General features: G+C 44.7%; 1 protein-coding gene across 1 annotated transcript in view; it reads right to left on the bottom strand.

Annotated features, from left to right (window-relative positions):
- SERINC5 (serine incorporator 5) overlaps positions 1–22,541 on the bottom strand; it is a 37,016-nt gene extending 14,475 nt beyond the window's left edge. Inside the window, exons 1-4 of the mRNA XM_033085985.1 lie at positions 22,384–22,541; positions 9,046–9,213; positions 3,384–3,562; positions 3,008–3,090 (exon numbers count right to left, since the gene is read on the bottom strand). Coding sequence (XP_032941876.1) covers positions 3,008–3,090; positions 3,384–3,562; positions 9,046–9,213; positions 22,384–22,410 — 457 coding nt within the window. The 5' untranslated portion in view covers positions 22,411–22,541. The remainder of the gene's footprint in view (positions 1–3,007; positions 3,091–3,383; positions 3,563–9,045; positions 9,214–22,383) is intronic.
- Between the last annotated feature and the right edge of the window lie 4,020 nt (positions 22,542–26,561).

The following is a 26,561-nucleotide window of genomic DNA, read 5'->3' as shown; positions in this document are numbered from 1 at the left end:
GTGCAGCTGATTTCAGTGAAGAAAAGACCAAGGAAGTGCATCAGTAAAATTCTGCCATATCCTTCCATTGTGCTTTCCTTTCAAAAAAAAGCATGTGTAAGTTAAGTGGAAGAACAGAACAGTCAGGGCTCATTTCCATTAGCAGCTGATGTAGAGGTTATTTTTTTTTTTTCTTACTCTATCATAAGCTCATTATTTAAAAGCAAGCAAAAATGTCATTGTCTGGTTTTCTAAATACATTGCATACACTTGCCAAGTATTCTATACTTCAAACATACAAAAAAACGGGGATTAAGCTATTCTGTAAAAAAGTACATAAAAAGTAGGCAGAGCACAAAGTGGTATGTGTATTTGGGAGAGGGGGAGCAGGAAAAGTCATACCACCAATGGAGTGAAGAGTCAAATACACAGACTCCCATGATGTCCCTCTGCTGCAGGACATTTATGGATCAATCACAGATAAGGTTAGCATAGCCAGTATGGATTTAATACCACAACTCACAGAAATCTACTGCTTGCACATAATCTTCCTTCTCCATGATTAACAAATCGCTTGGGAAACATGGCAAGAGATTTTATTTTCCAAGGGAAAAATTTAATTAGGAGAATGACCCCTCCCTCTAAAAAAAACCCCATAACCAACCAACCAACCAAAAGACAGTGAAAGTTTCATGAATGGAGGGGAGAAAACACCACAAACGTACTATACGCAAACCATCTGTAAATCTCAATTTCAGGAGCAGACCAGAGGTCAGTTTAGCAGAAGTTGCAAATACAACTTCAGAGTGAAAAGTCACAAGCTGGTTTGGGCTTGTTATGATATATCTCCAGACTACATTAGACTCGTGTTGAGAATCTGCACAAAAATTGTTTCTCCATTTCTGCAAACAAGTCCATTCCTGAAGAGGTTTCATCATGAAAAGGGTCACTTGCAAAAGTGACAGGTGGTCTCACCTGCTCACAAGTACTGCTACGTCTAATCCAAACGGAATGGCTCATAAGGACAAATACATACAGCCATCCCACAACTTTGCAGAGATGGAAGAGGGACCTCAAACTGAGCCAGAACAAAACAAACAGCAAGAGCAAGACGATGAATTATCGTCTCAGTGGGTTTACTTGTAGTAGTTTTTAGTTTCCCAAAGTACTGTGCTCATGATCTGTCTGTCCACTCCATTCTCTTCCCTATGTCACCTCCTCCTCCTGCCCTTTCAAACACCCTAGCTAGAGCAGGTGGGTGTTGAGAAAAAGGTCTTAGCAAGTCTTAGTGAAAGCAGGCAGCATACACAACTGCTCCTTTGCTTTACTTATCCCATCCCTTTTCACACGCCCAGACCCAACACCTTACAAGTACCTGTGAGATGTACAGTAATTTCACGAATACAAGCCGCAGCAATTTGACAAAAATTTTGGTGGAAACCCGGAAGTGCGGCTAATACTTGGGGGCGGCTAATCTGTGAATAATTTTCTGACATTTACAACCCCAGACATGCCAGCCAGGGTGCCGAGCCAAGCACCTGCCAGTAAAAGCCGGCATTCCGCAATTGTTACAGTGTTACTCTGTTGCCCTGGCTCCCTGCAGGCAGCATGGGGGGCGGGGAGAGAGGCGGGAGAGCTCTCTTTCCTCCTCTGCCACAGCCCAGGGGAGAGACGGGGGGGGCCCCGCGCCGCCATTGCCGCGGCTCGGAGAGGAGCGGGGGGGGCCGCGCCGCCATTGCCGCGGCTCGGGGAGGACGGGGGGGGGGCGCCGTCATTGCCACGGCTTGGGGAGCCGACGGGGGCCCTGCGCCGCCATTGCTGCGGCCCGGGGAGGAGGGGGGGTGCTCTGCCCCCACCCTCCGCTGCCGTGGTGGGAGCAGGGGGTGCTCTGTGCCCAGCCAGCGCCGCGGCGTGAGTGGGGCGCTCTCTCCGTGGCCAGCCGGCACCGCAGCGGGAGCGGGGCCAGCGAACCCAGAGGCGACGGCCAGCCCCGAGTGGCAGCGCCGGGCTGGGCCACCTGGCCCCGTCAGCAGCCCCTAGCGGGCTGAGCCTGCACAGCCTTAGTTGAGCCAGTAAACCCCCCGCCATGCTGCGGTTCTGTTACTATTTGGCAACTTTGTTGCACGCGGGTCCTCGCTGCGAACGACAGAGCGGCTTATATTCGGGTGCGGCTTATTTATGGACAAAAACCGAAATATTTGCCAACACCCAGAGATGCGGCTTATACTCAGTGCGGCTTGTATTCGTGAATTTACTGTACTTATTGCAAATGTAAGAGAACAAACTCATTTTGGTATCACCAGGATTTTTGCTCCTGGCCCACAAGACTCCTGCAACACATTCCCCTCCTAGCTAGCACTTCAGTATTGCACTAGTACCAGCATGCCTGTGCTTTGGCCAGCATTCCTTCCAAAACAGGAAATGCTCCTGAACTGGCATCCTCAGCAAAGCACATGTACCAGAGCCCAAGAACTCTAGTTTTACCTTACTGCATGTATGCCCCCAACCTAAAAATTAACATCCCAAATTCTTTTGGGGCACTGCAAGTTTCCAGGCAGCAAACACCAGTGCCCAGCAGGTTTACTGTGCCTCCTGGAGCATTGGAACCTCTCCACTGTGCAGCCTGACCGCTGCACTATGCCAGAGCTACCTGCACAAGCCAAACTAATATGCAGCTCTGTGTTCTCAAGTGAACAATTCCTTCTGCACCATTATAGCTCCGTATTTCTAATGAACTGGCAAAAATTCTTTAAGAATTGCTGTAGTGGTATCATTATCTACCACTTTGGCCTGTTCTCAGTCAGAAAAACACCATGCTGTTTCCTGGACATTCACATGAAGACCACGTAGTTTACACACACAGTGTTTCCCCCAAACAGCTCCAAATACTGTTTCTGCATCCGGCCTATAAAGGCTTTACTTGAAGAATAAGGCAATATTCATGTTGATCAGACCTCTCAGATTTCTAACCACTCAAAAATAGTAGACAATGAAGAATGAAGAAGTATAACAAAACAAGAGGACATACCATTGAGGAAAGTGTCCTGATCAGGAATGAAGAAGGCTCCTGAGCACATTGCTGCCAGAACTATAAGTTTAATAAGCCAAAATCTGTATGAGAGGGGAAAAAAAATCTGGTTGTAATAGGAATTGGAGATTTTCAATTTTAGTACCACATGAAATCTCTATTTAAAGCATAACAAGAAAAAAACCCCATCCTTTGATGACTGATTGCCACTTTACTTAGTTTTCACTTGACCACATTATTTCCGACAATAAGAACAAAGTTTGTTGGGTTTTTTGGTGGGTTTTTTTTTCCTGTCTACTACTACACCCAAGTGAAAAGTTCGTGGCACAAACTTGTAAAGAAATGTGAAAATTAGACAATCAAACAAAAACCTCACCCATTATGAATGTATGCTCGGCAGCTTTTGCTGTTGTTAATTTTGATGGTGAACAAGAAGAATAAAAAGAAGAAGCAGGCCATTCCAAAACAGACTTTGTACACGGCAGAGTATCCCACCAACTTCTCACACATCTCACCCGCCTGAATACCCTTACACATCTGCTTGTAGAAGGGAATCTGAAAAGCAGAACACATTATATATAAATTGTTAGAAGGGACACAAAGCACACATAACCAAGCACGTCTATGTCTGTGCACCACTGACTTTTCACTAGTTTCATTTAATACCTTTGACTTCTGACACCTCTTAAGCCTGGATTTCAGGGTTCAGGCGATATAACAAAATCTAAAACATAGGGGACTGAAGTCTTCCAGAGCCTTCACTCCACTCTTTACAGATCCCTTGGGGTACAAGTCTACCTTCTATCAGTTCTCCTGATTCATGCCATTCCTGCCCATTACTGCTTATTCCCTCACCCTGGGAACCTTCTCCCTTCTTCCCACACTATACAGCAAAGACTCTGATTGCTTCAGTAATCCAGCTTACATGAGACATACCAAGAGCTTGTGCTGCCCTAGCTGGAAATGAAGACTGAAGCACACCCAAGTGTCAAAGGGACAGCAACACCCTCCTCTCCACCACAACTTCTGAAAGGGAGTTGTGCCACTTGACCTGATTTTGTTTTAAATTAACAGAAAGGTGGAATATTCCTGCCTCTCTTGACTCATTAAATATTTGCTTTTGAGGCCTTTCCCCAGAAAGGGGAAAACAAACAGCTGCACATTTTGGCTTCAGTTTCACCACATGAACATGATGCTGGGTGCTCAAAAAAAACCAGGTGTGTGTGGCCACAACCCGCTTCTGTGAGGCACCTCTGTGTAGACATCCACCTCTCAGAGCCAGAGAACCATTTCACTGCAGAGAAACACAGGAATTTAATTAGAAAACCACTGTCCATTTCAAAGAAGAAAAGGGCCTCCCTGTATGCTTACAGTCTTCAGCTGAGGCTGGTAAGACCAGTTGAACAACATTATTAAACCCTCTGGAGCTGACTGCTGCTATCCATGCAGGTGACTGGAGGATAGAGACTCCAACACGTAGCAGGACACAACATGCACAAATCAAAAGCTATGGCAAAGGAAACCCCTTCATTCAGCAAGCAGGTCAGTACACAAAGCCATAACAATGAAAGAATAACTAGGCCTGGGTGCTAGCCATCAGGCAGGATTCCCAGCTGTTGAAAACCCTCTGAGAGGCAGGAAACAAGTGATAAACAAGTAAATTGCCAGCTTCCACCCACCAGGCTCTGAAAGCCTACCTCTCTCAACAGGGTATGCAACTTCAATCCTTGTTCCAGTAATCCAAACCAGTCAGGAGATCAACAACCCTCTTAGCAGTTTCTTAAGAAGAGGAGCTCACAACAACACTGAACTAAGGGTAGTAAACCTAACTAAAACATGGAGCTGATACTGGGCGGGCTACAACCAGTTGAGGAGATGAAAACTGGTCTCAGCTGTGTGGTGTCACGAGAATGGATTCCAGATGGGCCACTCTGAGTTGCTCTTTCAGCAGCAACTTAGATTAGTAGCCACTGCATAAAGAAGCTGGACATTAAACAAGTAGCTGTGGCTAAATTGCATCCAAGAGTTTTTGGAAAGCTCCTGAGAAACTGTCTGGAGCATCAGCAACATTTTTCCCAGGTCTTGGAAAGCAATGAAATGTCAGACTGGTCAAACATGCCAGCATACAAAATGAGCAAACAGATTGACTGGAATAATTATGAGACCTATCAATGCCACAGTGATGCCAAAGCAAGCCAAGGGGCCACAACAATGCCAGAGAAAGCAATTGGGCTATCATTTAATGCTTTTCTGGTCTTCCCTTATAATAACCATCCATCAGGAGAGGATAGAAAACAGCATAATATTGAAGTAAAAATATTGGGAAAATTACTCATTTGTTTGACAAAGATAATAATACTCACCAAGGAGACAGATTTGTACAAGATCTGTTCACTGTACTTACAAGACGTTCAGAACAAAACACAACAAAATGAAAATAGCACAAAACTTGATTAACTGACTAGCTAATTAGAAACAGATCTCTGGGTAACCATAAATAGGCACCTTCTTTAATCGCATAGATTTCTACAGAAATCTTGATGGGATTTTTGAACCTATACATTCTTTCCTCCTTGAAGTATTAGCTTCATTACAGGTCTGGCTGAGAGTGAATAGATGGATTCACGAGAACAATAGCTGTTTGCCCTACATAAACAACAAAGAGTTTAGCCACCACGCAGTATTCACCATACTATGCAGTAGAAAGTGATGGCCAGGAAAACAGTCCTATGGGACTGAATGCTCTTTTAGGAGACCCATGGTCCTGAAGAAACAAAACAAAAATAAAATCAAACTCTTGGAGACCCTAACAGATAAAACACACAAGCACAATACTGCAGACAACACAACTGGTGTAATAAAAAGGTATATTTTTGTGAAAGGATGGTCTACTGCTGCGAACAATTTATCAAGGCTTATGTGACTTCACTGATGGACAAAAAAGATGAATGCTTCTTTTCAATCTGTATCTCTAAAACATGTTCAGCTGCTGAGAAGGCTGCCCACCCTATGTGCTTTACCATGCTAACCATTTGCTTGATATTTTTTATAGCTGTTAATTCACATATTAGTTACTAGCCAAGATACAGTAAAATAGCTAGTTTTGTACCTTTAAAAGCAGCAGAAGCTACATTATTTGGCCATGGAGTAGAGGACAAAGCATTCTTGTTGCAGAAGCTCAGTATCAGCTCCAATAACACAAACGCCTCAGCTGCTGCGCAAGCAATGATGTTATCACAGCACAGCTGGCAACTTTCCAGCATGCACTGAAGCCCTTAGAGATGATGAACACTTGAGCAGCATCTACAGAAAGAGGATGCCCTGAACTTGCTCTCCTCTCACAGCAGGCTGCAAGCACATCCTGGTGCAAGAAGCCAACACTGGGGCTGGGTGGGGCCTGTCAGCACCCAAACCTGCGAGTACGGCAGCACGGCAAAGCGCATCCGAGGGGAACGGGAAGGAAGAGCTGTGTACAAACACAGGTCCCCTGGAGGACCCTGCCTTCACCTGGATGTCCTCATCCAAGGAGGGAGAATACAGCAGGCAAACTTTGTTTCAGAAACAGAGGAAGCATGAATGAACATCTATGTAGGTGGGAAAGCAAGGGCAAAAAACCCCACATAAAATCACCTATCCAAAATCTTCCTGCAAATAACCATCAACTTCTTCCTTATTCCTCCACTGCCTCTCGCTTCTTTCTCCAGAGATCTACTACTGTAGACTTGGGAACTTACAGTAAAACAACCAAAGAGAAAAAAGCACCTCTCACAACAAAAGAGAGATTCCTTCTGTGTAAGATCAGCATGAGTATTTGACACTGGTAAAGGAGACACACGGTTCCTTGCCAAGATTACAGCTCTAAAAAGGACTGCACTAGAATTCGAAATTTCAAATTCTTCATCTCAATACAAAAAAAAAAATCTGATTAATATTAACCAAAATCTGTCTTCTCAAAAAAAAAAAAAAACAAAACAAAAAACAACAACAACAAAAAAAAACCCAAAAAAAAAAAAAAAGAGGGTGAAGTCCCAAAAATATCATGCAAAGTATTTGCTTACAGTCTGGCGTCAGGAGCTAGGAGTGTTCCATGATCGAGCCAAAAGCAAAGGAATCAGTGAGTGCACAGCACTTTCAAAACAGCTCATCACTGAGAAGCTGAGACTGGTTAGTCTGAGAGTCTGAGTAAGTATTTTCAAGGTGCACGCTATTAAAACTGTGCTGAATTAGCTTCAGGGGTCTTTGAACTTTTAATAACCCTGAACATAATTATTAAATTAGAAAGCAGATAAAGAAAGCCTACTTTCAGATGGTCCATTTCCCATTCAGAGACATCAAATGCTCTAAACTAAGAGAGTGATTATCTTTCCACTTCAAACTAACAGCTACTCTTTGTGCCATTTCTTCCCACACTGAGCTTTCAAGACTATGAACTGGAAAAGAAATTTGGCAATACTGAAAAGCATGTTGTTGAAGGCTTCTTGAATCACTTTTCTGCTGGATAAAGAGTATTTTTTTGTTAGGGATACAAGCTGCATTAAAACCACACTACTGATGGAAAAGAACTTCATGAAATTTGGATATGAGCACATAATTTGTCTCCCACACACTTAAGTTCCTTGGGTTATTCACTTTATTGCCAAGTTAAGCATCTAGTAAGTCAAAGTAATTCTTGGCAAGCAATTTCAGCACGCACATGTTGAAAAGTTTTTAAGTCACAGCTCACAGGCAAGCATCACGTCTGTAGTGGGTGCTCCTACAGGGTGGTCATCAACTTCTGGTGGCCTTGTGTAAAATGTGGCACTAGGATAACTCATGCAAAATGCTATTAAATGAAAGAAAATTAGGATAGAACATATAAGAAGGTAAATGAAAGGTGATAGGCAGCAGAGCACAGAAGTCCTCAAATTAGCCTGCTATAAACTCGCCGGTTTGTCCGTTTTGCAGGAAGTGGGTGCTGCCACCAGCTTCTGCATCTGGGATGATCTGGAGTGAAGTACTTCAGAGACAACCAAAAGTCAAGTGCAGAATGTAACCAGGACACCAGCTTGTTCAGCAACCAGTTCAATGAGGAAAGAGGCCTCACTGTGCAACCTCACTCTCCTGGGAGAGGAGCATGAAACAACAAGACGCTCACACTCATGGAAGCCTTCTGCACCTCCAGGACAAGCACACACACCCCCAAAGCAGGCCCAACGATGCATGTGGAGCAGAACCTCCATCTTTAAGAATTAAGCAATGCAGCCTTTGTTCCCGCTAGTTGAAAGCAGAGTTTTATTATTGCAGTTTGTAGTGGATGAGAGAGAGGATTTGTGCTACTTGGGTGGCTTATGAAACCAAACCAAGTATGTGGTACAACAGGACCACTGTGTGAGAGCACAACCAGGCTGGTAAGCATTTAGCTTAGGAAAGTTATATTAAGATCCTGAAAGAAGCTTGAGTTTTAAAATCTAGCTTTAGCCACAGCTCCTTTAATGTTTTTGAAGCTCTCTAATTAAAAAGACAATTAGAGATGAACAATATTTGCTGCGGTTAGAGGCCATGTGAACACAAAGACTCAACACACACTGAAGAAAACCCCTTGTAGAGACTCTGCAGCATTGTGCTTTGTAGTAGTCTGTCACATCAGGAAGGCAGAATTAAAACCGCAACACTTGAAGAGTTATTTTCTAATTTGCTGCTTCTGCTGCTAAACAAGCTGCCAGAGACAAAATCAAGGTTAGACTGAACTGATTTGTTCTGCTAAAACCAGTTCCCTAATGCTTCTCCTCTTGTGATGATGCCTACACAGCAAACCTGGGGTGGGCTCACTGCAATGGATTTCTGCTCCAGAGAGGAAGGATGCTAGTCTCTTCCTGTTGTGAAACATACTCAGTGGGTGACAGGAAGATGCTAAGCATGGAAAAATCAAGGGACTGAGCATGGAAAAATCATCCCGTCTGGGTTTAGAAGTGGATGAGAGGAGCACCCCTATACACAAAGAGCTGTGGAAGGAGCCCCCATTTCTTCCACAGGCAGCAGTGACCGCTGCTGTTACTTACGTGAGTTTTCATTTCATTAGCTACTGTTGTAGACATCATGACGCAGCAGATGATGGTCACCAGGATGAAGTAAAGCGCGTACATGAAGCGGGTGCTGGTTGACTGTTTGATCTTGGGACAGCATTTGCAGCACAAGGAACAAGCAGCAGTACCGCAGCAGCAGGCCAACTGAAAAATAACACAAAAAACCACAAGTCAAAAACCCAACAGAACCCTCCATCTTGAGGTTTCTATTGCAAAAGCTAGACAGGGAAGCTGGGAGACTTCCTGCAAAACTCCAGAATTTCTCAAGTCCTCTCCTCCCAGATGAGCAGCACTTAAGTAGAAGCAGACTGTCTTGTTTATCAAAACTCACTAGTTTGAAGCACATCGGTGTCTAGTTTTCCCAGATTTGGTAAGGATGAGTAACAAATTTCCCAGTGTGAGTCTTCTACCAGCAACTGAGGGTCCATCAAGATAAAATCCATGAAACATAGCAACATCCATGTAATTATTTTATTCAAAAAGGGAAACGGTACTGAATAAATCCTGAAAGGGATGTAAGTTGAAGTTCATTATTTTCTTGTTGTCAACAGTATCATTGACTTTCAAAGAACCTCAATTCACCTTTCCTGCCTTCTACTTTTAGAAAAAGTCATACAAAATACAAAGGTAAGCCTTACTTATACACATAAGGCAGCACTGTCCACAGACAGCCCTTACTTGCAACAGGCAGCAGCTCCATATGGTTCCTGTCTGTCCTTAACCCACCAATCATGACCACAGGAGGGATTTTTTGACATCAACAGGCAGCCAGGAGCAGGCAGCCGCCCTCCCAGGTCTCACTGCTGCCAGCCCAGAGGAACCTCACCCCCCTACCCCCCCATATTCCAGGGGCTCCCTAAGGCTAGGTTTGGTGTGTTGCCAGAGCCTGGCACTCCAGCACACCAAGGCTGCTTCTTAGCAGCGTTTCCTCAGCGTTTGGAGGGGCCACGGGAACATTCAGAGGACCTTCTGCTTTCAGCCAGCAGTTGTACAAGGTGGATGCTTGCCAAAAGACTGAAAATCCACAGCTGCCAAGACATCCAGGCAAACATCATTTCTTGTATGTGTCTTCAGGCACCCAAGCATCATCCTCCCAGGACACTTTCTCTTCCAGCATCAATGACTTGTCTGATAAAGGGGAGGGGGTTTCATGTGTGTCTGCAGCCATATAGATCCAGCTCCACAGAATCTCACAACCAGACTGGTTGTTCAAAGAGCCTCAAATCATTTTGAGTAATTCTCCTGAATAAGTCTCCCAGCTTATCACTCCCTAGCCATGACTATTTCTGCAACACTCAAGGTCACACTTCCTGCCTTCAGCCCCCTGGAAGGGGGTGGCAGACAGTCCCTTCCCTTTCCTCAACAGCAGCTCTTCAGCTGCAGAAGACACAAAATGGGGACAGTACAGCCCAGCCCCCGTGCTGCTCTTCTCTCACTTCACCACTGGATCTCATGCCAGAGGAGACAGGGCCTCAAAGCATGCAGCTGCTAAAACTGCTGCTACTGCAGAACAGAAATCCTCCCCAAAACACGGAGCTCCACATATAGGGAATCAACAGAATGGACTCATGTTGGCACCTAAGATGGAAATTAAAAATATTATGTGAAAAAGCACATCATGCAAATACACTTTCAAAATAGAAGGCAGAATAGCAATTTTAGTTTTTATAAGTAGTGAAATTACATTAACTTTTAGAGCATCAACACAGTCCAGGAAATAAAGAAGCTACAGCAAGTTACTGATTCAGCAAACAAATGGGGTAACATTTCAAAACAAATGCCTACCTGTCCCGGTTTAAAGGGACAGTATTACCAGGAAAAGGGAATTCAGGAACTCGCAGGCACAAAAAAGGTATAGGTTGGGAATAACAGTTCTTTACTGAAATATTATAAGACAAACAAAAACAGCATCAGCTATACGAAAGAAAAAAAAAGTGACAGAACAGAACGGAATTCAGTCCCAGTCCCTTTTTTTCAGTCACCGATGGCTCTCCGATGGAGCAGGGCAGGCGGCTTCTCAGTCGCGGCTGCTGCAGGGGCAGGGGAGGGGGCCAGGTGGCCTCACCACGCCAGGTGGAAGAAAAGGGTGAGGAAGGAAACTCTGCTCACCGTGGGCGTCCCAGTTCCCAGTTGTTCAGAGGAAAGCAGGAAGCTTTAGCAGTCCAAATCCAAGAAGCCTGATCCCAACAGGAGAAAAAGAACCTCTCTCCTCAGTTCGGCCGGTGAGCTGTACCAGTTCTCCTACCCCCAGTGTCCTCTTACTTGCCGAAAACAAAAGCAGGACTCCACCTTTCCCTAATGGGCCATCAGGTTGCTTCAGCTAGTCCTTTGTCTCCAGCTCTTAACGGCTAATAGGAGAGCCATCCCGGCTAGCTTAACATAATAATGGGAAAAATTTCTAAACCTCGCCAACCCACAACACTACCAGAATTGTAGTAACAATTCAGAACTTCAGAATTGTAGTAACAACAAAAATTAAGACTAAAGGTCCTTTTAACATGAAAGGATTTGATATCAGCCCAATCCAAAGTATCCACAATGAACTAGAATTGTTGGCCTTAGCATAACGTGAACAACTACAGTACAGAAATAAAAAGGTATGCAGCTTTGGCATTTGTTAGGAGAAAAACATTTTCCTACACCAAGTGCTGGAGAGTTCTGCCAGTAAAATCTCATCCACATCCAGCAATGTCTGCTATTCTACTCCTGGATCCCTGGAGCTGCTACTTAAAGCAACAAATGCTTAAACAGAATATGTAAGTCATTTATGTACTTTTCCACATTACTTAGACTTTAATGATAGTTTCTAATACTAAGCACGTACCCTATAAATAGGAAATATTTGTGAAAAATACCAGTATTTCCATCTTTTTCCAGATGCACCTCTTCAAGCACTCTGAATAGCCATGGAAACCGTAGAAAGTTGGTTAGACTATTCAGCCACAGCCCCAAATGTGGTGGTTGGGGGTTATTTTGTGAGGTTTCTTGGTTTGTTTCTTTTTTTTTAACTGTACTTCTAACATTCCAGAGTGGGCCACAATGAAAAAGGTGTTATCCAAAAAGAAATGAGAACAGCCTCTGTCCCAAAGACTGAGATGTTGGCCAAAACCTACTGACCCAACAGGTTTCAAAGATAGTATCTTTGGGCAACAAGACTTCAAAGCCCACATATACACAGAGTTCTCTGTTAAGTTTTGGTGCAGCTAAGCTCCACAGATGCTCTGATGCCACATCCTCTACTGCAGGCATGGCCCATCTCACTTCTCCTCTGCCTTTTGACTACAGAATGATCTGCACAGGGGCTCAAAACCCACTGCAAGCCAGCAGCAAATTTTTGTCACATTATAAAAAAGAGACTAAGAAAAAAAGAAATAATGTGAAAAATCTTTTACAGATTTATCTTATCATTAAAAGCAAAGAATGGGGTTATGCAGGAGGAAGATGCTGTGCAGTTATTAGGACAGAGACAGCCCAAACAAAAATGAAGGTCTGTGACCACAGCCAGCAGGCAGGTCATGTAGTACAGGTCTGTATGTACAGATCCTTCAGAGTCTCATGGTCATCCCAAGTCCAGGTTCTCCAAGAGCCCAGCACAATGGCACCTGAAAGCCAGGCTGTCTACCTGAAGTTTGTCGTCCTGCAGCAGGGTCTGGCTTCAAGTCCTTCCCAAACCAAAGGCTCCCACAAGTCAGGCAGCAAGCGCAGCCAGCCCGGCTCTCTACAGCTTTACATCTTCTCACCAGGGTGAACACCACAGTGTGACAATAATCACAAACACTGGGCAAATATTGATGCTTTCCACAAACACCATCAGTCAGCTCCCTCACACTAACCCACCACAATGCCACAGCATAGACCAGCCACCTACTTTGCTCAGTGCTACTCTTCCAGAGCTCAGAGAGTACAGTGCCAGTTTGTCTGAGACTCCAGAATCTGAAAACCTAATATACTTGAAAACAGACTGTACCAGGATTTGAACTGCCAGGATGATGGTTTCCCAATAGCAGTTGTGGAAAGCTGTGTGGGAAGTATTTCTGTTAAAATATATTCAAAGCCCAGTTTCACAGACATTTCTGGTTGCCAGGCTGGCTTAACAGCTCCAGGCTTGACCCAGCATTTCTCCCAATGACACCAGAGTTGTGGGTATGATCCCCATGTATATAATTCACATAAGAGCTGGACTCAGTGGTCCTTGTGGATCCCTTCCAACTGAGACCAATCTGTGACCCCTCTGCCAGCCACTCACTCACTCCCACCCCTGCTCCAGCACCTCATGAGCCCCGACAGCTCTTTCTTCTGCTGGGTGACCAAATAAAGCAACCTTGTGGCAAGGTGTGAAAATTCCATATCAACCCTTCTCAGTTGCTGATTTATTATACAACAGCAGGAGCAGTTCTGCCACTTCACATGAGGACACAGCGCATGGGCAGGAGGGGAAAGCAGAGGTGAATGTTTTGCAGCTGTCCTACACACCTTTTCCCTTCTCCGAACAGATGTTTCCAGTGGCATTTTCCTACCACCTCATTCAATTTGAGTGCTGTAGGTGCCTGCCAACGCAAGGAACAGCAATTTTGACATGCACCCAGTAAAGAGCAGAAGTAAGCAGACATGTAACAGCCCTAGTTCACGCAAACCACTTTTCCAAGTACAGGCAGGCCCGGACATATTGAACAGTCCCATCTTACAACAGCCTGGGGAGCACCTATGGTTAACAAGAGTTAGGTTAACAAAACAGGGTAAAAGCAGGCTTACCAACTTGCACACAAACTATCAATTCCCTACAATAAATACTCCACTAACACACACTTAACATCTGCCACACACTCAAGTCTTGATTTTTGCAAGCTGTGATGCAATCTGATAAATCAGTGGAATGGGGTATGAGAGGAATGTTAAGCACATGTAACTGTTTACATACAGGACTGAGAAGTAAGAGAACGCATCTTGCCTGCTGCTTTTATAGAGACAGTGAGATTGTAAGAATGTATTTTCCATATACATTTCCAAAAAGATCTCGAAGGGTTTAAAAAATACTTTGTGTAGTCATTAAAGTGAAGAGTTTCAGGATCACTGCCCAAAATAGCCTACGGTATTTTTAAATTATACAAACCATAGGCAAGTATCAAGCTTATCACAACAAAGAATTTCCTTTTGGAAGACTTCAGCAGAAATGGTAAAAATCAAAGGGGATAAGAGCACAATGAGGAAAAATCCTGCATTCTTTAATGAAATGAAGACTTAGAAGCTTTCCATTTCTTCCTTCCTAACTGACAGCCTGGTGAGAGCACTGGGGGAGAATGCATGCCTCGCGGTCTGTCCACAGAGCATAGGAATGTGCCTTGCTGAAGCTTCTTTTCATGGGGGCCTACAGCAGCTTAGTTTTTCATGCACTGCTTGATTACTTGACTACCAGCATTATCTGGGCCATAAGATTTGCAGATAATGCAGTCACTGAGCTGTTAACAGCAGCGTCTATCAAAAACATCCAAACATCTACTCTCACAGCTACAGACAGCATCCAAGCAGGCTGGACAGGCAAAGCAGGCAGCCTTGCCTGAAGAAGATCCTGAAGCAGCTACACACCTGCCCTTTCTTGGACTTTTGGTTTCAGGAAAGAACACTTAGAAGCAAGTATTTTATTAGTGCAGTGGCTCATGAAAACAAGAGATGTCTGATGCCAGGTGTCCTGAGTGTTAGCAGCTGGTCTCACACTATTATTGAGAACCTAATGCTGTTATGCATATGCATTTTCCAAAAGCTTCTTCAACAGGTCACATGATTACACAGCTGTTTGTCCCTCTGAAATAGCTGAGCTTACCAAAAATGAGGCTTTATTTTGTCTTTCGTCTGACTTAGCTGGTTTTCCACTGCTTGTTATTTAATATTCAGACTCACCATGCGACTTAAGCCAAGAGGCTTTGTGAACCAACATACCAGTTAATCAACTGATGACCTATTTCGAGGAGCACATCTCACACTGCAAACTGTGCAAAATTCAGATTTCAGACAAAGTCACGCCAGTTCTGACACTGCCTGAGTCATGCTTTCTGGTGAGGGTTTCCTGCCCTCAGCAGAACTGCCATACAGCACCAAGCAGCTCAAAACCCAGGCAAGAAAGCTACACTGAGAGTTAAACCATGGGTGAGCCACTGCCAGGCACCAACAGAGCTGAAGTTAAGCTGGACTGAGGGCGACTACCTTTTGTCTCTGCATGATGGTTACTAAGTGGTGACTCAGCTCAGCATTAGAAAACAGCATCACTGCAAAATGTCTGAATTCAAGTATGCTCAACTGCTCTTCTCCAGATCATTTTGGAAAAATCAAGTCAATTGTTTTGTCTGACCTAAGTCTCACAGTGTATCATATCACCCATCTCCTCTACTGAACAATTTTCCATTAGCACAGACCATCTGGATTTCACAGCCGTATGAGGCAGACTGTCCTTCCCTGTGGTTACTTAAATCAAACACTGAAAAGAGGGGGGAAAAAAAACCCACCCACCTTCTAATTTGTCTGCTACAGTTCCCCAGGCACTGGTTCCTGGGTGAGGCTTTCTTCACTAGCTTAGACAGCCTTTTAATTTCCTGGTCTTTCCTCCCTGCTCATCAAAGGAGGAAACCAAACATTTATCCTTAGTCTCATTTGAAGGCTTTAAGACTTCTCTTCCCAGCACTTAAGTTGTTCAGGGTCTTTCTTCCTGAAAAAAATTCAAATTTGCCCAGTCCCTCCTACAAAATCATGGTAGTCCAACTGCAAACAGTCCAGCAAGACACCTGATTCCTCTCTCCAGCATACAGCCACAAAGAGGGTGGGTCTCAGCCCTGCAGCACCCACATACAAGGTGGGCCACCAGCCACGTGGCTGTACTTAAAAAGTTGTATTTTATTTACAGTGGTGTCATCCGGGTTACATCTGCTTCAACAGTATTTTCTGCTCCACCCGTCCTTTCATCCGCCTGTGTGCTTCTGGGAACAATTTTAAATATCCTTTCAAGTCACTCAGGAAAACAGACCTGACCCTGAAACTTCTTTGCATTGATGCCTTGACATTCTTCGCTGACAGCAACCTCTGCTGGGTGACAGGTTCAGCTGTCCTTTCCTATTTCACATTTCACAGTTTTCTCATCTGCAGGTAGTTTAAGCTCACATTGCAGCCACTTCTCAAACTTTCACAGCAGAGGAGAAAATAACCAAGTAACTGAAAGATGAAAGAAAAATCAGCAGTGGCAAAGTCTCACAGGTGGGGCCATCACTTCATACAGAGAGCAGATTTTCCCCAGGTTAGCTCTGATGTTTGAGACCAGGACTCTAGAGGTAGGATGGCACGTGGTATATAATGTGCTACATCACCAGGTGCAGAGAACAAAGTGCAGGGCACTAACTGCCTAAATCCATGTACCAGTGGAGTGAAGCAGCAGTTAAAATTAATTTTTCAATGCATTGACTTAAAAGCACAGAGCTGGAACAGCTGCTTTGCTTTTGAATTAACAGACAGCTTTGAGCTGTTCCACAAACCTGCTATGCCTCTAAAAGATGGTTTCAGTACTGTCAGTAGCGAACCCAAGAGGACTTTAGGGTGGGGAGTAAAATGAAAGGAAAAAAAAAAAAAAAAGAGATTAACACTTTGTACAAAGTGACAAAAGCCAATGAACTGGTATAACGCCTTAACTCTTTCTAATCCCTTCACATTAAAAAAACTAGACAAAAAATTTACTTGTTCAAAGCACTGCTAAAGATGCTTCAGTTTACATTAATGTCACAAAATTCACACATGCTTCCAGACTGGCAGGTTCAAAGTGGAGCCTGCTCCCATCCTGACATTGCTTCTTGATGAGCATTTTTAAACATAATGGCTGTATCTTCCTGACATAGGAAGTATTCCTGAACCACTGTTTTGCCAGTGACTGTAATAAGCCAAGAGAAAAACACTTGAGACAGGTCTTTTCAGAAAACATGAAGAACGGTTCCTGTTAAAACTCAGTACCAGAGATTACAGGTTGGTGCATTTTGGATCAGTGCTACTGGACAGAAGGAAGCACAAAACTATACATTTTCAGACTGTTAACATTTATATTTTTAAATACTTGAGCACACACCATCTTAAATTGATGAAAGATCCAATTACTAAACTGCAAACACTAGTTCCTGGGTAGCTACCACTAACTGAAATGATAATGAGATCGCTGGTGTGTAGGTGCCCCTTCAAAATGGGCACAGAGCCACCTCCCCACACATGCCATCACAGGCACATCCTACAGTCTCCCCCGCCTCATGCTGTAACATGCTGACGCTGAAGCTTAACTCCTGGATGACTTGAACAAGGCAGCAGGTCAAATCCCATTGACAGAATAGTTAGTTACAGCCTAAATATCTTGGAGGGTAGGCATTTAAAATGCTAAGACCTATTACGGCCTGCACAGTTGAGAAAGAAATGGAAGCACCATTGACTGGGGTGCTTGAGAAGGACACAGGAAGCAACCTAAGGTCCAAGCATCTTCACACGGATAACTTGAGAACACCAAGTTTGGGATGAGAGCAGTCACTAGTTCCAACAAGATCTTCATCTTCTACCGTGGTCACAGCTCAGGCTTTCATCCCTGAATTAAATATGTCTTGTATTCAAAATTGCAAGTGTTTCCATTGCAATGAAAGCCCTAGTAATGGGAAAAACATATATTGAAACAACCACACTTGCAAAAACTAAAACAAAATCAGCAGTAGTATTTATATCCTTGGGCAGAAAAATGCTCCCTTGCCCTTAAAAGTGAAGGCTCTGCTCTTATACTGCATTCACTCCACAGCTCTGGAGCTATGGGTATTTAAGGCATTTCTTTAAGCCCACAATACAACCAGAAAAACAGAAAGTAATTGGAAATCAAGCAGGAATGAGAAAGATGTCTTCTTCTCATGTGGTGACAACGAAAGGATTCCAACCTTGCAATGTCAAATGATACAACACTTACAGGATCTCCCCATCTTTTGGTCCTTTTCCTTCCCTTTTTGATCACTTTTGAATCCAGAAGCAAATTTTAATCTTGGTATGGCAAGCAGATGGAACCTCAAATACAAGTTTTTTAAGTTTCATTGAAAATAGGCAAATGTTTTAATGGAGAAAAAATGATCTCTCAACCCTAAGAAAGGAAAAGGTTGCAACGCAACTTTGTATTTTTTAGAAAGGGAATCAGCATGAGATACCAACCTCAATGGACAAGGCTGCAGGAAATCGGGTTTTGAAATTCAATTATTCAGGAAACCATGTTTCTGCAAACAGGAAAAATAGCCCTTACACCACGCTTTTATTCTTAACATATTAGAGTACACTACAGTATTCTACATCTGACCTCAGACAGCTAGTTTCACCTTCTTTCACAATTACTAATAGCAGAGGCGTGGAAATATCCGCAGCTACATGTTCAGGTCAAACACACTAAACAAACCCCTCTCACCTAGGAAGACCATGTGCAGAACAAGAGATGGTATTTTTGGGAGCATTGCGTGGAGTGAAGCCAGGAGCACCACTGCCACCATCCCACAACACCGTGGTACATCACACTACACGTACATCCTGCAACGCTCCTGTCACCTCAGAGGACATGCGTCTGGATGAGGGTGACAGAACCACCCTTTTCACCACTAATGAAAAGAGGAGAGTGGGGACAGGACTGCAATCACCCTTCTCAAACTGCAGGTGCAAACAGCCAGCGCAGAGAGGCAGGAAGTCCCGGGCTGCACAGGGATCCCCCTCTTTCCCCCAAATGCTACGATTGACAGAAGTCATAAGATGGGCCAAGGTCAACCTTAAAAACTATAACAGCACTGTTTTACCCCCTGTTTTTTATTAAAAAAAACCAACCAAACAAACAAACATCAGAATTAGAAATCTGGGTAGAAAATGAAAAGTTGATACTCTAACTTGTGGCTACTAACTACGCTAACATATTTACTACAGGATATGATTTCTAAGTGCAGAACAATATTAAGGACATCTCTCAAGATTTAACAGACATACAAAAAGAGCTTCATAAGCTTTAAAAGCTACCAGCTCTAACTGAAAAATTCATCATCTTGAACAACCCAGCTACAACATACCGTCCACCCAAAATGAATGTTAATGATCTAAATTACATTTATTTAACTCTGGAAAAAACATACTCATTGTAATAAAGATTTTCCGCAACAGCTGCTTTCTTTAACCATGATCTCAACTTTATTCTCTTGAGAATCACTACTGAAGAAAAGCCAAATATAAAATCCTGTTTCCTGTCAGTTTAAGCCGAGTTTTTATGTAATCAAAAGTATTGTTGAGGCCCATGCCAAACTGTATTCTCACTGTGTTCTCAAAATAGGTCTTTCAATGAGACAGGAGCAAAAGAAGAAATATTTAGCAAGCTTATTACAGCTCAGAAACCTAAATATCACAATTGTCTTCAAAGCAAGGTTATATATTGCCCAATAAAAAACAAATGCAGAAATTAAATTTTATAAATGGCCAAATTCCTTCAAAGAAAGTTTCCAGGGTCCACTTGGCAAGGATGCAAGTCACACAGTAATGTCCATTAAGAAAATTTTAAATAATTTTGCAAATGCAAGATCAGGATAACCCAAGTGCACTGAAGTCTGGCAGCTTGCCCCTATATCCCATAACAACAAGAATCTGGGCTGCAAAACCTGAATGCATTCATTCTGACAGCCACCACCAACTAGACATTTAGCATGGTTTGACTGAAAAAAAAATACTAATCTCTCATCATCTACTTCACACCAGGAAAATTTTTTTGAGTGAAAATTGTCATGTTAACTCACAATAAAATTTTGATATCAGCTGCAAAGAGCAATTACACACAAATGATAATTGCACTTAAATAGCTCAGAAAGATAAAAAGCTGTCAGTCAGTTCTAGAAAACAGACAGAGGCATGCATAAGATATAAACAAGGCAAAATAACTTGCCACAAAAAATCCTCATGCTACAGAACATCAAGCATAATAAACTACCATATTTTAGGAATAAAATTCAGAAACCTAACATGAATGTTGTTTTATAAAAGTTTCATCTTTCCATCTTTCCTCAAGCACTTAATCTCTCTTCTGGACACAGGGTTAACTTCATCTTCAAACACAGGGTTAACTTAATCTTCGGGGAAACATTGCAGGAGAGGCCAAATTCCTTCTTGCTTTTCCAGCTTGATTAACAGTACCCACAAAATGTCTGAGGAAGCTTGGATGAGACAGAATGAAGAACTTCTATACCTTTTGTTTTTCTTGTGCATTAATCATGTTATACAAACATGCCCTCTTCAAGGCTGGAATAAATCAAGTAAAAAAGGCAAAGACCATTTTTCATTTTAAAAATGTGACACTGCATGCTATTGAAACATGGTTTATACTGTTTATTATCATAGCCTTAAAAAAAGGTCATCCTCACATGTTTGCTAGTGTAACTCCAGCAATATGTCATATCTAGCATAGACAAGTCTTACATCAAAAGTAGTGCTTGAGCCAGCAGAATAAATTTCCCCAGGGATTTCTGGCACTGTGACTACATCCACCTGAAGGCTTTTGCTTCGTCTTCAATAACACTAAGGAGTTCATTTTATTTACAGACTCCAAAGTGACACATCAGTGTCAATGAAATTACATTACTCTCAGGGATTACTACATGGGGTAGGGACAGAGCTATAAGAACCTCTCAAAGGCTGTGCATGCTAAAGCCATCCCATTCACCACTAAGCATCACAACAGTTTCATCGTCTTGGTAATTTAAGTTACTTCTCCAGGAGCTACACCAAAAAAAAAGCACAATGAAAATGCCAAAAGCCATGAACCACTGTAGTGACAGCACCTACTAACTGTACTGCCCCACAGCTTCATAAGCTGCCAAAATGGTTATGAAGCAGCAGTCAGGGAGGCATTAAGAAGAATATTAGCAAATGTAGTTACTGTTGTCCCCCATGTCCACAGGACTGTGTGGAGAGGCTCAAGGCAGCTCTCGGAGGGTAAGCAAGCAGATGCATGCTCAGTAATCCTCCTGTTCCACTGAAGATTGACAGACTCACAGACAAAAGAACCAATCTAGCCCAGGATCTCAAACTACAAAAAACATTAAGATTTTCCCAGGAAAAATCACACAAGAGCAAGAGAATAATCATATTCTACAAGTGAGCAAAGGAAAAGGAGTATCAATAGAATTAGGCCCATAACATGTTTAAATACGTAAAACAGCAGGAATAAGCTCGCTGGCTAGTCTGTTGCAGACAACAGTAAGGGATTTCTATTGCAGAAAAAAAGGTTTGTGAAAATAAATCCCAAAAATAAAGTGCCCGGAGAAGATGTGTCACATCACACCAGACAGACAACTATTGGGAATAGGAGTCCTTCCCTTCAGTGCAACCAAGGACGAGATCTGGAAAGGGCCTCACTACTGCCTATCTCCTCCAAGTCATGATCCTTCATCTGTGGAATTGATTTAAATAGGAAAACAGGTGCACCAGGGTAAGATGAGGAGTACTGAATCCCCACCTCATGGACACTGAACAGTGTAGGTCCCGCACTGCCCTCCATCACCACCTGTTCTTCTCTCTCACTTACTCTGCCAGCACTTGAATATGCTGAAACCTTCCACAAACCGAAGTGAAAAGAGTTTGTCAAAGGGACTGAGGATTGATGGGCAGCCAGTGGCTACAGAGATTAGTTAAGACCATTCCAATTCTTATTCCATGCGGTCTCATCTCCCCACCACCGGCAGCCAGTGGCTACTACCAGCCGCCTCTCGCAGCTCTGAAGGATCTGTTCCCCTTTTAGGAACTGCTCCTTGCCGTGCAGGGCTGTGGGAAGGCCTCTCTCCATGTCGATGCCTCCCCTCTCACGCCGCTGCCCTGCTGCGGGCGCCGAGGAGCGGAGCGGCTCCGGCGGGTCCGCACGCACCTCGGGGGACAGCCCGCGTCCAGCCTCCCTCCCGAACCGCGACAGAACCCACCCAGGAAACTGGCAGGAGCACCGCTGTGGGCACTCGGAGAGCCTGGACAGGCACCCGCGCTGGCTGCGAGGGCTATTTTTGCCGAGCCGCGCCGATGGCCCGGGGAGCGTGGCAGTGGAGGGAGCGCGGCCGGAGCCCGCCGAGCCGCGGGCAGCGCAGGGACGGCGCGCCGGCCCCAGCCCGCCCGGCCCCGCTCCGCGGACAGCGCCCGCCGCCCGGGCCCGCACCTCGCTCCCCGCACCTCGCTCCCCGCCAGCCGCGGAGCCCCCGGGCGGGCCCCACCCGTGCCCGGCAATGTCCGCCCGCACACCTGCCGCGCTCCCCGCGCCCCCGACCCTACCTGGCCGGCGCAGCAGCGGGCGGACATGCTGGCGGAGCGGGCCGGCGCGGCTCCCTCGCTGCTCCCGCATGCAGGAGCGCGCAGCGCTGGGATGTCCTGGGATGGGCAGCGCTGGGATGTCCTGGGAGGGCAGGACAGAGCGGGGCGCCGCGGGCGGAGCGGCACCGCCCGGCCCGGCCCCGCCGCCCGGCTTCCGCTGTCGTCAGCCGCTCCGAGCTCGCTGCCCCGCTCCCCGAGCCGGCGGAGCGGCCGCAGCTGCCGTGCGCCCGAGCCGGGCCGTCCTCGGCAGGCTGTGCTGCTCGCAAGGACGCTGCTGAGATCACTTGCCTGCTAATATACTCACTAAAACACCTGGGTTTGAGTAGCTGGAATCTAATCAGTACAGTGAGTAGGGCATTTAAACATGCGGATCTTACGAGGCCGGGTGTCAGATTGAAGCTTAGCGCTGTGGTGCACCACCCCCAGGGCAAAGTGCTTTGCCCTATCGCACGGCCGGCACACAAGCCCGTCCCTGCGAGGAAAAGCCAAGTTTGTTCCAACAGCTGTAAGGCCGTGCTTTCCTAACAGGACCTGAGACCTTTCCTCGGTTTTTCCGAAATACATTCTCCAGCTTCAGTCGCTAAGAATCATGCGCAGTACTAGGCAGTAGTCAAGGATTTCTGTTTCCCACGAGACCATAGGAACTTGCAAAGCCAAATTCAGATATGACAGGCATCACTATATCATATGCATGTCTTTACAAACACATCTGCTTGTAGATAAGGAAATATCGAAAGAACCCATTAATTTTAGAAAGCTTTGCTGACTGACACAGACTGCCACTCAGCCAAGATCATGCTAAACTCCTGAACTTTATAAAGAAAAATAAAGAATTAACAGAGTTATGAATATTACTTTCTCTGCCCAGGGCGGACTTAAAGCTAATTTTAATGATCATATATGTTGCACAGGAGGACTACGTGTTAGAGAGATGTGTTGTAGATAGATGGGAAAGTCTGTACTTTCACAGGACTCCTCTGACTCCTTTGTGGACACTAACCTGTAGCAACATGAATTTTCCGCACAGATAGGAATTACTACTGCAAAGTTATGAAAAGTATAAATTAACGACTCTATGCACAGATTCCCTGGTCTTGACTGTTTTGTGTCCTTCTGTATATGTGTGTGTGTGTGTGCATGCTGTAGTATTTAATATCATTATTTTCATTTCTATTTCTAGTCTTAACTGCTTGTGCTTTAGGAATTCAGTGCAACTGGAAGCTATTATCCTGAACAGGAGTGCAGATAATGTAGCAACACCTACCAAGGAAACTGGGATGGATTGTAGGATGTAAAATTCCTTCCTCTTTCCTCATACATGCAAACAAATGGAGTTGGTGCTTCAGAAAGTGAATCATATGATGAATTAGCATTACATAATTTGGTGTTATACTAGAGACTGAAGACACCAGTTACCATAGCGGTGCAATTACAGTAATTTCATGAATACAAGCCGCAGCAATTTGACAAAAATTTTGGTGGAAACCCGGAAGTGCGGCTAATACTCGGGGTTGGCTAATATGCGAATAATTTTCTGACATTTACAACCCCAGACGTGCCAGCCAGGGCGCCGAGCCAAGCACCTGCCAGTAAAAGCCGGCATTTCGCGATTGTTACAAAGTGTTACTCTGTTGCCCTGGCTCCCTGCAGGCAGCACGGGGGGCGGGGAGAGAGGCGGGAGAGCTCTCTTCCCTCCTCTGCCACAGCCCAAGGGAGAGACGGGGGGACCCCCGCGCCGCCATTGCCGCGGCTCAGGGAGGAGGGGGAGGGGGTCTGCCCCCGCCCTCTGCCGCCGTGGCGGGAGCAGGGGGTGCTCCGTGCTCGGCCGGCGCCACAACAGGAGTGGGGCGCACTCTCCATGCCCGGCTGGCGCCACGGCGGGAGCGGGGCTGGGGCGAGTGAACCCAGAGGCGGCGGCCAGCCCCGAGCAGCAGCCCCTAGCAGGCCGAGCCTGCACAGCCTGAGCCGAGCCAGTAAACCCCCCGCCATGCCGCGGTTCTGTTACTATTTGGCAACTTTGTTGCACGCGGGTCCTCGCTGCAAACGACAGAGCGGCTTATATTCAGGTGCGGCTTATTTATGGACAAAGAACGAAATATTTGCCAACACCCAGAGATGCGGCTTATACTCAGTGTGGCTTGTATTCGTGAATTTACTGTAATAAGATCCAGATATATACTTCGTTTTTAATGGTGTTCCAAAAACTGCATATACTAGCTAGAGATGAGGTATTTACCACAAGATTAATTCTCTCAACCAGATGGTTATTAAACTGCAAAGGATATGAGTTTGTAGGCATCTGAAACGACTCCAGCACAGTTCAGGCACTGATGCGGCTGATGCTCCTGCTTTGTACAAGCAGCAAAAGTCCCAGCCTCAGGTAAAGACTCCTGAAGCCAGGACTGGAGCTGGAGGCTCAGCACACCTTCTCTGATTTATAGCTCCTTTCCCCCAGACCCAAGAATTGAACAATGATCAGGAAAGCGTGACCAGCCAACAGGCAGTGGAAAACCACTGACGTGTTTAACTTTGAAACACAGTCAGCTTCCCAAAGAATGTGGTTAACGCATGCATGGGAACACAAGGATCACAGCACAGTGAGACCTCAGCAAAACTGCAATCATCTTTTATTTCTGTTCCCAACTTCTTATACAATTGCAAGAAGCTGTGTGATCAGGCTTTGCTTAATTTCCACATCTGCAAAACCAACTCAAAACATGGAGGAGAATCTGAGGTTTCATTTAAAAATGAAACTGTCCACACATAAGCATGTCTGCAATAGCAACAAGCATTCTCAACATGGGGAGCACCATTAATTCACTGCTCTATGCAGGTCTGTTAATGCCAGCCAGTGCTATTATGAACAAATCCAGTCTCTGCACTGAAGAAAACAGCAGAGCTCTGTAATGGCTTTCCAATCAGTTAGAGCGCCCTCGAGCTCTGGGATGTGTGCCTTGGCTTTTTCAGCAAAAAATTCATCACCAGAAAGGCTTGAACTTCCCTGCTGTGGTTCTGGCAGACAATATGCAGAATAATAGCAAAGCAATGTGCAGATGTTACTACATAGAAAGAATTGTCATTTTCAAACTATTAGTACATTTAGAACAAGGTTTATCCATCAAACACACATTCTGAAATCAGAGAAGGCTGATCTGATTTACTTGGCAGAAATCAGTAGTTATTCCTGCCTTAAATCTTCCTTTTGGCAGGGGGCCTCTCTGAAAAGATGCTAATTCTGATTTAGGGTTTTCCAGTGACAGCATCAACTAGGAAAAGGCAAGATGCCTTGGTCTTGCTTTGTACAGGGAATGTTATGCACACAGACTTACAGAGTTCTAGTAAGTCAGGGAGAATGGAGGCATGGAGTGTCCCCATAGGACAAAAGACAGCCAAGGAGCACCCAAGAACTGATTTAAAACTCTGGTCTCCATTCAGGTGCCAGGGCGTAAAGAAGGAAGGGAAGCACTGGGTTAGAAATTGTAACCATGCAGCAATTCTCAGGAAAACCCCTGGTCAGAAGCCACTTGTACCCTGGGAGCAAACCATTCTCCTCACCAGGATGTGTGCAGATGGAGCAGCAGAACCTGAAGCATGTCACTTTGAGGCACCTTTAAGCAGCCCACAAAGATAGCCAACCCATTTTTAGACATACTAGTGACCTCTGGCATGTCATCTTTGCTCAGATCACTGGGACAGGTGTTATTACCCTCAGATACCAACCACGGTTTCACTTGCACCTGTTGCACCTTTATTTTCCCCCCACTCATTTCTGCATGGATTATTGTTACAGAAGCAGAGGTTCTCACCATCCTCCTTCACTGTGAGAAGAATGCAATATTACTGCTTCTACAGAGAACTCAAAAAATGTTTGTGGTGAAGCAAAAAGCTTTTTGGCATAGCATAGGGAAATCATAACTTACCAGGAATGCTCAAAGACTCTCTGCTTCCTCAGTATGAACTAACCTAGTGTATTTTAGAATAAGAATATTAGAAATTGCCTTGTTTTGTTCTCATCTTCTGAAATAAAGCTGCAATTCAGAATGATGTTTTCAATGTTACGTAATTTCAAGTTTTTTCAATAATTAAACAGTTTTGGTTTGTGGCAAAATGAAGAGCACAAAATGTCTGCATCTAATGAG

The sequence above is a fragment of the Catharus ustulatus genome, chromosome Z, assembly GCF_009819885.2.
Source record: "Catharus ustulatus isolate bCatUst1 chromosome Z, bCatUst1.pri.v2, whole genome shotgun sequence".
NCBI classification, from domain to species: domain Eukaryota; kingdom Metazoa; phylum Chordata; class Aves; order Passeriformes; family Turdidae; genus Catharus; species Catharus ustulatus.
Note: the sequence above shows the minus strand (reverse complement) of the source record. Positions and strands in the feature narration are given on the sequence as shown.